The sequence below is a fragment of the Podarcis raffonei genome, chromosome 10, assembly GCF_027172205.1.
Source record: "Podarcis raffonei isolate rPodRaf1 chromosome 10, rPodRaf1.pri, whole genome shotgun sequence".
NCBI classification, from domain to species: Eukaryota; Metazoa; Chordata; class Lepidosauria; order Squamata; family Lacertidae; genus Podarcis; species Podarcis raffonei.
Window position 1 is genome coordinate 49008267 of NC_070611.1, and position 15442 is coordinate 49023708.

At 46.3% G+C, this 15442-nt stretch overlaps 1 protein-coding gene across 2 annotated transcripts in view; it reads left to right on the forward strand.

Annotated features, from left to right (window-relative positions):
• Positions 1–14386, forward strand: part of PVALB (parvalbumin) — a 43997-nt gene extending 29611 nt beyond the window's left edge. For both annotated transcript variants that reach the window (XM_053404635.1, XM_053404634.1), the window contains exons 2-5: positions 3718–3786; positions 7468–7600; positions 11255–11364; positions 14162–14386. In XM_053404635.1, coding sequence (XP_053260610.1) covers positions 3726–3786; positions 7468–7600; positions 11255–11364; positions 14162–14190 — 333 coding nt within the window. In that variant the 5' untranslated portion in view covers positions 3718–3725 and the 3' untranslated portion in view covers positions 14191–14386. The remainder of the gene's footprint in view (positions 1–3717; positions 3787–7467; positions 7601–11254; positions 11365–14161) is intronic.
• The last annotated feature ends 1056 nt before the right edge of the window (positions 14387–15442 follow it).

A 15442-nucleotide genomic window follows, 5' to 3' on the forward strand; every position in this document is an offset into this window, starting at 1 on the left:
GTGTCTTGTTGTCTTATCTTTTACCCTGTGTTCCTCTTGGAGGAAGGACAATTTATAAATGTAGTAAAGAAAGAAAAGATTTAATCTGTTTATAAAGGATATGATATGAGGTAAGTAATGAGATGGGCAGGGCTGAGGATTACAGTGGTACCTCAGGTTACATATGCTTCGGGTTACATACGCTTCAGGTTACAGACTCCGCTAACCTCAGGTTAAGAACTTTGCTTCAGGATGAGAACAGAAATCGTGCTCCGGCGGCACGGCAGCAGCAGGAAGCCCCATTAGCTAACGTGGTGCTTCAGGTTAAGAACAGTTTCAGGTTAAGAACAGACCTCCGGAACAAATTAAGTTCTTAACCCGAGGTACCACTGTATTTGCAGTTGGGGTGGGGAGTACATTTCTGTTTCCTTCTCACCCAGTTTTGAGAGCTCTTTGCTATCAGATAACCAATCAGACAGGAAGCGCTCTCCAGGTTGGGTGAAAAGGAAACTATGGTCAAAAAACAATGATATACACTTCCAAGCTTGTTCTCTCCTGCTCTGGAAGGTAGGACTCGAACCAATGGCTTCAAGTTACAAGAAAGGAGATTCCGGCTAAACTTATGGAAAAGCTTTCTGATAGTAAGAGCTGTTCAAAAGTGGAACAGTCTCCCTCGGGAGGTCGTGGACTCTCCTTCCTTGGAGGTTTTTAAACAGAGGTTGGATGGCCATCTGCCATGGATGCTGTAGTTGAGATTCATGGATTGCTGGGGTTGGACTAGATGACCCTTGGGTACCTTCCAACTCTAAGATTCTATGATTCTGTATACATAGGATGGTCCTGAATTGGCTGACACTCATAAAGAAAAAGATATTGATGTTTTGATGGATACGTCACTCAGTGAGCAGCAGTGAGTTGTATTCAGCTAACTTTAACCCACTGAAATTAATGACCAATGGCCATGTCTAATTTGGTCTACTCTGAGTAATAGGTCAATAGGTCTACTCTGAGTAAACATTAGTTGAATGTTACCCTCTGTGTTGGGGGTCATTAGGAAATGAATGAAAATCAAATGCTGTGTTTCATGTTTTGTTTATAAAAATCTATAGCACATCTGAAGTATCACATGGGCTTCTGATCACTTAATTTAAAAAAAGATATCCTGTAGCTGAGAAAGATGCAGAGAGGGACAGCCATGATGATTAAGGAGCTGGTTGCCCTTTTCTGAACCTCCCCTAGTAGCAAAGGCTAAACCATTCTGAGCTTTTTAGTATAAGTTTAGGGTGGTTGCACGGTCAATATTTTTAAAATCTTGAGTGATGAGCAATAAGTGCATTTGTTGTTGTTTAGTCGTCTTAGTCGTGTTCGACTCTCCGTGACCCCATGAACCAGAGCATGCCTTGGAAACTCTCACTTTCTTCTCAAAGCTTCTCCTTTTTTATGTCCATGGAGTTTTCTTGGCAAGTAAGTTCATAGGGAGACATTTTTCTTGTCATATTAGAACTCAGTGGCACCTAATAAAAGTAAATGTGAATAGATTCCTGTGGAACCCTCTGCCACAGGATGTGGGCTTTGAAAAGGACAAATTCATGGATGGAATTCATGGTTATTAGCCATGATAACTCAACAGATCCTCTATGACCAGAAGCAAATTGTCTCAATATCAGCTGCTGGAGGGCAAGCAAGGCACATGTCTCCATGCTCTGTTTGTGAGCTTCCTAGAAACATATGGTTTATTCACTGTTAGAACGCTGAACACTATAGATCCCTTGGCATGATCCGACAAGCCTATGAAGTAGTAGACTCTTGTGAACCTCAATGCTATGCATATATACTCAGAAGGAAGCCACACTGTATTCAGTGGGGTTTTACTCCTCAGTACAGGTGGCACTGTGGGTTACACCACAGAGCCTAGGACTTGTCAATCAGAAGGTCGGCGGTTCGAATCCCTGCGACGGGGTGAGCTCCCATTGCTTGGTCCCTGCTCCTGCCAACCTAGCAGTTCGAAAGTACATCAAAGCACAAGTAGATAAATAGGTACCGCTCTGGCGGGAAGGTAAATGGCGTTTCCGTGCGCTGCTCTGGTTCGCCAGAAGCGGCTTAGTCATGCTGGCCACATGACCCGGAAGCTGGACGCTGGCTCCCTCAGCCGATAAAGAGAGATGAGCGCCGCAACCCCAGAGTTGGCCACGACCGGACCTAATGGTCAGGGGTCCCTTTAACTTACAGGATAGCAGCTTGGGTCCTAGAGCACACCGGAGATGCTGTGGTTCACCTGTAGGTTTTTTACCATTTCCATTGCTGGTTTGCTAACAGGTGGAACCACCGCAAGGTGACCGGATGGGAAGAAGCAGGTGATGTTGGTGGGGTTGTACTTTAAATAACTGTGCAGAAAGAGGGATTTGGAAAGGTGTGCAGGGCTGGGGGAAAGCTACACCTGCAGAAATCCTCTCCTTTCTCTAGAATCAATAAACAAAGTCTCCTACTTAGAGCAGGGGGTCTTTGACTGGAGGGCTTGGGTTCAAATCTTCACAGTGATAGTGAACTTTGGCCAATCAGTAAGCTCTGTTTAAAAAAAACAACGGGGGGGGAGAGCTAAGCTCCACCACAAAACTACTTTATGGATTTGTTGTGAGGATTCATTGGGAAGGAAGGAGAGGAGAATCTATGGCCCTCAACCTAGAGATACTTCCTACATCCCTCCCTCCCATCCAGGACAGAGGTATCGGTCCCAACCTAGATGCAGCTATATATTTAGAGATAGCTGATAGATAGATGATAGTTCAACATAGCTCTTTTCCATCTTAGATGTATATAGAGATATACAGTGGTACCTCGGGTTACAGATGCTTCGGGTTACAGATGCTTCAGGTTACAGACTTTGCTAACCCAGAAATACCTCGGGTTAAGAACTTTGCTTCAGGATGAGAACAGAAATCGTGCTCCGGGGGCACGGCGGCAGCAGGAGGCCCCATTAGCTAAAGTGGTGCTTCAGGTTAAGAACAGTTTCAGGTTAAGAACGGACCTCCGGAACGAATTAAGTTCTTAACCCGAGGTACCACTGTAGATAGATCCCTCCCATCCTAGATAGATAGCCACCCCTTTCATCCTAGCTTTCATCTATCTATAGACAGATATCGCTCCAGTCCTAGATATAAATCTACAAACCCTCCCATCCAAGATAGGGATGTGTCTATAGACATCGCTGTCCCTCCCATCTCCATCAAGAGATGCTCCAAAGGCAGTCCTGTCTTCCTCTGGTTTTTTTGTCCCACCACATTATCTTTCCCTGGACCGGCCGGCAGGTTGACCTTGACATGGCTGTCTCTCACTTCCCGCCTGCAACTCTTTCCCGCCACGCCAGGTGCTGCTTGGGACTGCGGGTGCAGAGAAAGTACCCAAACCTCTTGCCCCGGCCACAACCCCTTTAGCCTGCACCGGCCCCTCTCTTTTTTTGCAAACTGGTGTTCGTCTGGCAGAGAGATGCGCGCACACACACACACAGCCTCGTGGCTCTTCTCCTTCTGCTGCTGCTGCTGCTGCTGCTGCTTGTAGCTGGCACCCCTCCAACCCTTCTCCCGGTGTGCCATCCCCGCCCGGCACTGCAGTTTTGGTCATATGAGCAGAAATGATGAGGAGGGCACTCCCCCCTCCCTCCCTCCCTTTCCGCCCCCCTCCCCACACCCTCCTCTCCCGTCTTCTTCTTCTTAAATCTTTTGGCACTTTCCCTCCCAACAGTTGCAAGGATGGCGATGACTGACGTGCTCAGCGCTGACGATATCAAGAAGGCGGTGGCAGCCTTTGCAGGTGAGTCACGCCGGAGACTTCCAAGTACCGGCGGGATAGATGGGGTGGCCTGGGGGTGGGGTGGGGGAGGCATTGCGGAGAGTGGGGCGCATATCTTCCGAAGTCCGGCCCAAGGAGATGCGGTGAGAAGGGGGGGGGGGCTGGGGTTTTGCAAGCGCAGATTGCCAAGCTGAGCCGGTCCAAGTCCGGGGCTCACGTCCTCCTCTGCTTGCTAACTTCCTCGGAACACCTTTAGCAAGGCAAGACAATGCTTCGTTGATTTTACTGCTAAGAGAATCCACTGCGGGAGGGCTCTGCGCCGCAGCTAGCGGAGAACTCCCCACATTTGGACAGCCCCAAAGATTGGCATAGGGAGCCCTGAGTAATCTGGAGCCCTTCTGGCAGCAAGGCAGCACCCCACCCCCCACCCCCAGCTACGACCTCCCCTCCTTATCCATCTTTCCAAGGACTCGCATCCCTTGCTCTGCTTGTGTCTGCTTTTCAGGATGCATAACTTTTTAAAGACATTCCGTGGCTTTCAGTCAAGCGGGGCTGCGGGGTTGGTGTCTACAAAGGTCCAAACTTCGCCTGCAAGAGAGGCTTCCTCCCGCTTTTTGAACATGCAAGCTGCCGTCCACGGTTCAGGACTGTGGGCAGGACAGGGTTAACTCAAGGGTCTCGATCCACCACCCACCCACCCCCGGCTGCAGGATTTGGCAGCCCCACTGCTTAGATGTGAGGCACCAACCTTCCAATTTCCCACTCGGACAGCTCCCTCCTTGGAAGCACGCCTTCGGTCCCAAGTCAGGGTCTGGAGGCATGTGAGGTCACCGCCTTGCTGAAGCTAAGCAAGCCAGGGTCTGGCCAGTGCCTGGGTTGGAGGAGACTTCCTGGGAGCCACATCTACGCCGCTTTGGGCTCCCTTATGGAAGGAAGGTGACGGTCTAAATAAAGGTCAATGAAGATCATTGGCCTGGGAAGAGCCATAGCTCAGTGGCTGGAGTGCCTGTCTTGATTGCAGAAGGTCCCAGGGTCGGTGCTTGCTCCGGCATCTCCAGGTAAATCTGGGCGAGATTCCTGTCTGAAACCCTGGAGAGCCTCTGCCAGTCCGTGTAGACAATATTGAGCTCGAAGAACCAATGGTTTGACTCCGTGTAAGGCAGCTTGCAATGACAGAACTGAACAGAGAAACCTTTAATTCGGCCCTGTCCACACACATACGCAGACTAACGCCAAGGTTGCAGGTTCGATCCCTGCATATCCCTGCATTGCAGAGGGTTGGATTAGATGATCCTCAGGGACCCTTCCAACTCTGCAATCCATGATACCCTCAAACATGTGGGCATGCAAAACCAGGATCACAAGGCAGAGACACCCCAGTTAGGCCAGATCCACCTTTCCCAGGTGTCTGTAGCTCTCCGAAGCTTAGCGCCTGCACAAGATATTTGCTTTGCCCAGCTATCTGTGTTCTAAACAACTTCCAGCCAACAGGACATTTCTGGCCTCGACCCGAATGGACATGCTACAACCCACCTCCCCCCCCCCCAACCCTAAACCACTACGATGTCCTCTTTGCCTCCTTCTCCCTGCTCACGCGGCGACCTTGCCGAGAACGCCCAAGCCAAGGGCTGAGCTCGGAAGGAAACTCATCGCAGTAGCAGCCCAAAAACTCGAAGGGAAGGCGCGCTCGTCTGCAAATCGCTTTAGTCCTTGGCACTTTATTGCTCTCGCAAGTCTGGCTCCCGCGGGAAATACGGGCCAATATGAAGACCAGGCTGATTCCCCACCCCGCTCCTCTCTCCCTCTTTTTCATTCATTGATTCTCTCTTGATTTGCATGCGGCGGCGGACAAAGGCTGCTGCCCACATCAAAGGAGGCCGGCCTAATCAGGGCACTTCTTAGAGGTCACTGCGTTCGATTTCCCTAGCGCCTCCCCCGGATTTAGAGCCCTTGGCGAGACGGGTCTCGAAGTTTCATTTCAGAAGCGTTTAAGCTTCTGATGTCCTTTACTTGCAAGAGTGAGAAAAAGAAGCACTGTGCTGTGCTACAGCAGTCTCTGGGTAACTGCCCTAAATAATATGCATACCAAGGAATGATAAGGGGGGAAGCCTTTGGAGAAAACCTTGATCTATCAGCACACCTGACTACGAGTTGTGGGGCTATTTATTATCTCTATTCCACTTCCTCCACCACCCCGCTGCTTAGGTGTGCAGGGCAGGTGACAGACTCAAAATATGACAAGTAAAACAGCAGGCCTCTGTTGTCTTCCCTGGCAGCAGGGCTGCTACAGTGATGCTTAGGGGAGGGAGGTGTGTTTGAAATGTTGTGTCTTCCACCACCCTTGCTCCCAGGTCATACCACATTCAGAGCTACCCGAGTCACCCTTTTTCAAAAGCCTGTCTTTTCTGTCCTGTCTCTGCTTTACAAATGTGCCTGTCTCATGGACAGCCAGCGAGGACCAGAAAAATGTCAGTCTTGGTTCCTGAAATGTGTGTGTTGGTTGTGGGTGAGGAGCTAGAATACCTCTGGGAGTCTCTTCCAAATAAAGTCAAAGTCACCCTTGGCTTATATTTAAGTTGTATCTCTCACCCACCACCCAGCCCATGATGTCCAACTGCTTCGAACCATTGGGAAACATGGGACAGAAATGCTATAATAAAATCAATAATTTCCACCACTCTCGGCCACAAAAGTGACTAGCCCACAAATATTTCTTCTAGGTTCCCAGCTCACACAGACCTCTGTTAGACATTTGTGGCACATCAAGCATGAAACTCTTAATCTCAGGGTTGTGGGTTCGAGCCCCAACTGGGCAAAAATATTCCAGCATTGCAGGAGGTTGGACTAGATGACCCTCAGAGTCCATTTCAACTTTACAATTCTATTATTTTCTCAACAGCCCCAAGGGGGATGGGTGTGGGGCAGAAACTAGTTACCTTCCAGATTACCATAGTCATTCTGGTGCAGTTTCCCAGTTATGTCCATGGTGTTAGACAATGCTGCAACTTTGCTAAAGCTTAGAAGCTCTGGTTCTAGTCACTATTTGGATAGATCACTACTTGGGACTCTCAAGGATCCTGCTATTGAGCTCCATAACTGAAGAAAGGAGACATATTTGTTGTAATCCTCTCTGATACTTAGTTGCGCCTCCGTCAACAGGGAGAGAAGGGAATCTATGCATATGAATTCTCTGGTGCTTTGCAAGCTCCAACAACAAATTGCAGGCACTTTGCAAGGCCTGACAATCAACTGATTGTCACCAGAGGCCAAAATGGATCACCTGATGTCATTGTGACATTGGGTGAATGGCAGGTGAGCAGAGCTGCCCACTTGTCAAACTAGGCCCACAGGGTGGGAGAGACAAGGAGCTGGCCTTTCAAACAGATCTATTTCCTGCTCCGATATAGATAATAATTTTCTCTGTACTTAGCTGCCTGCCACAGAATGCGTGAACTGACTCCACTGGAAAGCACTGTGTTTGAAATGATTTGTGGTGCCAGACCTACGGTGGCCCATTCGCACATGCAAGCATCCACTGGTGTTGTTGCTGTCACTATCAATGAGCTGGCATGAATTAACCAACCCCATGCCATCTGAAAAGTGAAAGATGAATGGGCCTGTTTACAGAGTTAAGGTTGCTAAAGTGCCTTGTCAGCCACTCTAAAACTGAGGTGCCCTCTTCAATTCTCCATCTTCCTGCAGCTGCCGATTCTTTTAACTACAAGAAGTTCATTCAGCTGGTGGGATTGAAAGCTAAGAGCAAAGAAGATGTGAAGAAATGTTTCCACATTCTGGACAAAGATAAAAGCGGTTACATTGAGGAGGATGAACTAAAGTAAGGAAAGATTCGTGTTCCTCTCATATACCAACTAAAATATGGGTTGTAGAAATAATGTGCAGCATGGACTGGTCTTAAAAATTTCAGCATCTGGTCATATCAATATATGCATAGAAGATGTTAAGCTACCAGCCATCATATGACTAATATCAGCCAACAGAAAAGACAATCCACATGCCCCATACCTAAACATTAATTGATCTTTTTGCTCCCCACCCTCAAAATATTTTGTTTTCACTTATTTATACAAGGAGAAGCAATCAACAATCAACCATCACCCCCACCCCCAGCAGAAGCACCAAATGTCTATTTAATTCCATTTAGCTTTTAAGTCATTTCAGTTTTTAATCAAAGGTAACATTCCACAGGTTGCCATGTATCCTTGGAAGCCTATAACAATGTTCTATTGATGTTGCATATGTAATAAAACAGTTTGACCAAGCTGTGGGAGGCGGTGGAGGACAGGGGTGCCTGGCGTGCTCTGGTCCATGGGGTCACAAAGAGTCGGACATGACTAAATGACTAAACAACAACAACAATGTAATAAAACTATGCCGGGTTAATCAGAAAGTAGTAGTTTTCTTTTCTGTTCAACTCTCTTGGACAAGGGTTGTCAGTTTCTCCAGTAATATTACCGGTAAGTCCCAGAGTTGTGAGATCCAGAACTCAAATGCAGTAAGTCTGCATTTAGTGTCTTCCAATACCTTGCAATAGTAAGCCAAACTTCAGTCATCAGGTGAGTAATGAGATCCTTGTGGGAAAGTTGTGGAACAGTTTCTGAATAGTTGTTTGTTTATATTTGTATACTGTCCTTCATCCAAAGATCTCAGGGCGGTTCACAGGAATAAAACCATAAAGTGCATAATAAAAACAAGAACAAGAACAAAACAAGCCAATAGCACACACACACGAAAAACACACACATTTAAATGATGTAGGATGTTAATCAGCCAAAGGCCTTGCTGAAAAGGGACATTTTTGCCTGGCATCTAAAGGTGTATAATGAAGGTGCCAGACAAACCTTGCAGAGAGCATTCCACAATTGGGGAGCCACTGCAGAAAACTCATGTTCCTCTTGTGAAGGAGGCACATGAAGAAGGGCCTCTGATGATGATCTCAGGGTCTGGGGTGGTTTATATGGGGAGAGGCAATCCTTTAGGTATTGCAAGTGGTTCTGAGCTGTTTAAGTGGTGCCATTTTAGGACCCAAAGGGATATCTTGTTTTGTGATAAGGCCTGCTTTATGAAAAATTGTTGTCACTTGTCCAACCAGGATAAGCTAAGTTTATTCAATGTTCTTGACTGGTGAAATACAACTAATGCAGATCCAAGAGCTCAACCAAGAGTAAGAGTCGGTGATTTTAAATTCAGTTCTGTAGCCAGACACGGGGGAAGAAAGGCTAAGGTTACATCCTAAGTCATCCTAAGGGCTCTCATCCTAAGGGTAATCCTAAATCAGGTGTGGGGAACCTTTGCCCCTCAAGATGTTGCTGAACTACAACTCCCATCATCCCTAGCCATTGACCATGCTTGCTGGGGTTGATAGGAGTTGTAGTTCAGGAACTTCTGGAGGGCCAAAGGTTCTCCATTCAAGTCCTATGTCAAAGAATCATATACTTGGAGGAATCTTGTAGGCCATCTTGCCCAAACTTCTTGAGGCTGGAAATCCAAAGCAAGAGCATCTCCAGGAGTTGGATGTCCAGCTTCTGCATGAAGACCTCTGGGGAGGGAGACTCCCACCCCCAGTATTTAGTTTCAACATCAAACTGTTCTCGCTTTTTAGAAGTTTCTCTTAATGATCAACCAAAATCTACCCTCATCTCACAGAAGCCCATTAGGTATGCCCTGCCCTCCAGGGTACTGGAAAACAAGTCTTTGTTCTCTAGAGTGGGACAATCCTTCAGGTATTGGAAGAGTGTCATCATGTCTCCCCTCTCAGTCTTTTCTTCTCCAGCCTAAATTTGGCCTATTTAGAAGTAAGTCCATTGAGTTAAATCAGGCTTACTGTTTAGGACTGCAGCCTAAAGGTATATCATTTATTTAAACATTTTAATAACATTTCATGTTAATAGAAAAAAATTAAAAAGTCAGTGTCGAGTGCTGATTGGGTTGGAGTTGTTTGCCTTCTTACTGGATCAAATATTGCCTACATGTTATTTTCCCTTATATCTTTGCAAGTAAGAGGGCTTTAGCCTTTTTATTTTTTAGATGAAAGATGAAAATTCAAGGAAGGGGATCTGGATTATCCCCTGAGGGTGTCTTGCAGCCCTTGCCCCCACCCAGCTACAGCCCTGCTTGCAGGGGCTGAGCTCATGAAGTAAGCACTTAAAAAGAGGAGTATTCTCAAAAGAGAACGGATGGAAGGAATCTGTAACGTGGCTTGAAATAACTGCTGAAGCATCTGAAATAGAGCTTTCCCTTGTGAGACTCTCTTCCACCTGAAGCAGCCTCATGTGACAATTTCCTCTCTTTCAGCGACATTAGGAAGGTCACCCTCACAAGGCAGGACAGGGCCATGTTAGCCTGTTGTGCTTGAGCTCAGTAACGGACAGAATGAGAGCAAATCAACTCAATCCAGGCAAGGCAAAGGCAGAGGTAGAGGTGTTGATGGTGGTTCTTGGGGGAAATGCTGCTTTGTGAAAAGGGTCACACACCTCCTTAAGTTTGCAGGTTAAGGGGCGCTCTTAGCTTCAGATGTTCAGGTGACAACTCTAGCCAGGAGCGTGTTCCCTCACCTGTGGTTGATCTGCCAGTTGTACCCTTTCCTGGAGACCAGGGACTTAGCCATCATTATGCATGTTATAGTAAACCACTCAACTTGACTATAGAAACATGCCTTCTAAGAGGCTCTTCTTGAAGACAAATTGGAAACATCAGATGGTCCAGAAGGAGGCAGTGTGACCTTTACATGGTACTATCCACGGGGGGGGGGGGGGGCATGGTGTAACACTGATCCTCTGAAAGCTCCACTAGTTCCTTGTCCAGGAGTAGCCAGTTGTTGTGGGACAACAACACTCATCATCTCCACCTAGGGTAGCCAATGGACAGGGGTCATGAGAGTTGTACTCTGACATCTGGAAGGCACCACATTGGCTACCTTTATACTAGTCTGCTTCTGGGCCAAATTCAAGCACTAGTTTTAACCTTGAAAGCCCTTTGAAACTTAGGAAGCACCTTGTCCCATATACAACACACACCCCTATAAATTGAGATGTTGCTCCAGATGCCACCATCATCTGAAGTGATGCCACCTGTGGCCAAAAATTGGTATTTTGTTTTATTTTTATGATTATGCCTGAAGTATGGTATTCCTTCACCAAATAGACCTGCAGTACAAACCCCAAGGCCTTTCAGTATCTGGTGGATGTGCATTTGCTCTACCTGACCCTCACATATGGCTTAATTCCTTTTCTACCATTTTTAGTGCTGCCCTACTTTTTTATTGTGAAATGTTTTAAAAACTGAACAAAATTATGTTTGATTGTGTTTTTATTCTGTGCTTTGAACCACTTTGGAGCACCTTTCAGAGGAAAAGCTGTCTGTACATTTAGATAGCAAATATGTGCTACATGCATGAAATTTAAAAACTGGTAAACTCGGAGTTCTCATGCATTAGCTTACTCTCCCCCTCCCCCATTCTTCTCATTGATAGGTTTGTATTGAAGGGCTTTACCCCTGACGCCAGGGACCTGACTGATAAAGAAACCAAGGAATTCTTGGCCGCTGGAGATAAGGATGGAGATGGCAAAATTGGTGTTGATGGTAGGTGCTTTGCCCTGGAGAGTTCAAATGTAACACTAGCAGGTCAGAAATAATACCAAGAACAAGCATGCATTGAAAAGGAATGATTTTCAAAATGTATGCTGGGACACAAGAAACAAGACACAAGAAAGATGTTAATTCAGTAATTTGATATTCCTGTTGCCCCAAGGCAGCTAGTTTCCAAGGAGATTGTCCACTGCGTCTCTGCAATCTCCTTCCAATCAGTCATTCTACCACATCATTGCACTGGAAGGTCTTCTTCTTTGGCGATCACTTGTAGCCGAGTAAGATTGTCTTCCATAAATACGGTCTTAACAGTGAGTCCGTAAGTGACTGTGGAGGCCAGTTCTGGATCCACATGTCCTTCCACAGTGGGGACATTGGTTTCCGGGTGGGAGTTGATCATGGTGTGTATTTGCCAAGCGTGCCTTCCTCTTAGTACATTTCTCCCTTGCGTCCTGAGTTCGAGCGTCTTCAAAGCACATGACACCTTTGGTAAAGGCTGTTCTCCAACTGGAGCACTCACAGGCCAGTGTTTCCCAGTTGTCAATGTTTATACTACATTTTTTTAAAATTTGCCTTGAGACAGTCCTTAAACCTATTTTGTTGACCACCAGCATTGCGCTTTCCATTTCTAAGTTCGGAATAGAGTAGTTGCTTTGGAAGACGATCATCAGGCATCCGCACAACATGACCAGTCCAACGGAGATGATGTTGAAGAATCATTGCTTCAACACTAGTGATCTTTGCTTCTTCCAGTACACTGATATTAGTTCGCCTGTCTTCCCAAGTGCAATCATTTACGCTGCAAAGGTGCAGCAGGACACTCACCTCTCTTTGCAGGAGGCTGCCCACTGCATCTCTGCAAGAGTCATGGCTTTGGGTACACATCCTTTGGGGCAGAACAGTCAGTCATGCAAACATATACCTCAGAGAGTGACTTCCTCTCATTCTGTCATTGTCTAAAGAGTCTCCCGGGTATAAGGGTGAGGTGTATCTCCATTTTGAATTCAGAACATAAGTGGGGCACAGTTATCAGAAGGTGAGAAATGCTAGTCTAAAGTGATGGGACTTGGGTGAAAGGGCAGGCTTCAGAGGAAAAGCACAGCTGACTTCAGGCAGTTCTCTCTAGCAGGTTTACAGGAAAGTTCTGTGAGCCTCAGCCCTTTCATGTGCCTATCTGGCAAAACATGTATTGTTGTTTTGACTGCATAAAATATCCCACAGAGCACTGTTACATTATGGGCATTGGAGGAAACTAAAAATGTGGCTCCTAGACCAAGTCAGGCAGCCCAGGGCAGGTGTCAGCACCAGTGGGTCCTAGTAGCTGCCAAAGGGTCTGAGCAAAGAGTTAATGCCAGTTCACATGCAGTTGGCAATTTAGCATCATTGCCACCTTTGCTACCCACAGCTGAGGGTGAAGGATGTGAAGTAAGGCAAAGGGACATGGCTTTAGCTTCCTGCTGTTGATTAATCTGCCAGGACAGCATGTAGGTATATGTGTTAGGTATACGCATACATTGCAAAAAAGACACCCTCCTCCACCCTTTTGGCTCTACTGTGACCATGTTTGTATTCTTGTGCCACCACCTCTTTCCATGAAGCATGCCAGGGGAAATGTATGATTCATAAATCTAGGTCATATTGGTGTACTAGAAACAGGAGTTGGCATGTGTCCCAGAGCCAGCACTTCAGTTGTGTCTTTGGCCATGGGAACAGAGAGAGACATGTCATGTGCTGATCTGGCAGTCTTCCATGGCCATTAAGAGGCAAAAACGAGTCCAAGAAGGAGATGGAGATCTACTAAGGTGGCCCTTCCAAACAGATCTCTAAGCAAGCCAATAAAAGTCAGTCTAGATGGGCCTCTCGATTTGCATAGTGACTAGGAAATGGGGGTGTCAATATTGTTAGGAGCTAAGGTCTCTAACCTTTTCCTGGTTGCTTTGAATTGGGTGGTATGTGCAGGAACCCTTCTGCCCTAAGATTCCATAGAGGTAAAGGAGAGCAGCTGAGAAACCAAAGAGAAAGTGAGGCACACACAAAACCCACAGGAACGTGCTGTGGAGATGCAGGCCCCCAAAAAAATTCAATCCTGTAGACTACAGGTTACTCCTTCAGAAGTGGCTTCCCTGCAGAGAAGGTACTTGTGAAGTACCATTCTGCAGGATTTGACCGACCTGTTCTCAGCACAATGGTGGTGATGGGGAGAGGCTGCACCTCCTTCCCCACCCTGCTCCTTGCCTGACCATATGTTTAATTGTGAACCCTAATTAAACATTAGCCCAGCCCTCAGGTTGAGGCTCCCCCAGGTCAGCCCAGCTTGCAGGGTGGGAGCTATGTACAGACCTAACAATGCCAAATCTCTTGCATCCCAACCTGGCAACTTAACTGGGGGTGGGACTAGATGATCCTTTCGGTCCACTCCAACTCTACAATTCTATGAATTGTCAGGAAACGACGAAGTGAAATAAGTGTAAAGAGTAAGGAGTAAAGAGAAATAAAACCTACCACCTCCAGATGCTTTGGACTACAACTCCCATCAGCCCCGGGCCCCACAACTATGCTGACAGGGGCTGATCATGGAAGTTTTAGTCCAAAATATCGGAGAGGGATTAGGTTAGCGAAGACTGCCTTAAAACATTTACCGTACTCCCTGCTTGTGCTCCTGACACCAGTGAAATTGGTGATTTGACAACTGGATCTCAGAAGACATGAACAACGAGGCTGGTCCTTTTCATCACAGCCCTCATAGGGTGCAAACTTGACTGTCTCCTCTTCCTCTCTCTTTTTCCTCCAGAATTCTCAACCTTGGTGGCTGAAGCATAAAGGCATTGACCAATCTCAACCCTTCATGCACCCTTCATTGCCTGATTCCAACTGTTTTTTGCTGACCTCCTTGGTTCCTCTTCTATTTATTTATGTTATTTTATACTCCAACTCTGTTCCTTGCAGCCCTGCAACTCTGTAAATTGTGCTGAAAGATGCTGTTAAAATAATAAAGGTCACATCAATCTGGGCTCCATTTTCCTTGCCTTTCACATGTGCTTCATTTTATTCCGACTTGAAAGGATGGAGGGAAGGCAAAGAAAAGAAGGATGAGGTTAGGAATATAATCCTCTTGGCTATCTGGATACCCCTTTGCCGAAGCAGCTCAGGCTGGTATAAGGTGAGCAGCACCGAGGAAATTATTTCAGTAGGGATATGCCAATGGCAAATGATTTAATCTCATTTCACTTTGCAGCAAGACTGATTTCATACTCTCCCAGATACATGCACTCATGCGCACGCGCACACTTAGCCTTGACAAATCTCTAGTGATAGCAATTACACAACTTCATTTGGCAGCCGATTCCTTTGATTTAACTGTTCTTGAAGCTGTAAAACATGTTTTAATGGCTTGCCTCGGATTTCCCCCCAAACATTTTTTTAAATGCTCAGTAAATCTTCCCCAATACATTCAGCACATTACATTTCCCAAATGCAGGGAGCCATATGAACAAAAAGGCCATACAGCTACATCAGTCTGTGTCGATCAAACTCAAATATCGTTTCACAAATGGCTGTAATACAGCCATTTCTAGGATGGGAAACAGAGTGTGTCAACTAGTAGTACTAGTTAGTAGCTTAGGACAGGAAATAAAGTGACTCATGCTATGAAGAAATTTAGATTAGAAAAGAAATCACTTCACTGAGACCTCAGCATAGCTAGTAACACTCCTGCCCCATGAAAAAATAATGTAGGGTTCTTTTTATCCTTGACAACAAGCAAGGTTTTGCTTTTAAATGTGATCCAATATAAAGGCTGTTTCTGAAGCTGAAAAGCAGCTTCTTCCTGGATCTTTGCTACTGTTCTGCAGCAACGAAGCATAAGTGCTATTGTCAGAAACCTGGAAAAGGGAATTATTTTCTCCACTGTTTCCATTCTCCAGCAGAAGGGCTCATAGCTCCTTGGTACAGTGGTACCTCAGGTTACATACGCTTCAGGTTGCAGACTCCGCTAACCTAGAAATAGTGCTTCAGGTTAAGAACTTTGCTTCAGGATGAGAACAGAAATCGTGCTCCGGCGGCACGGTGGCAG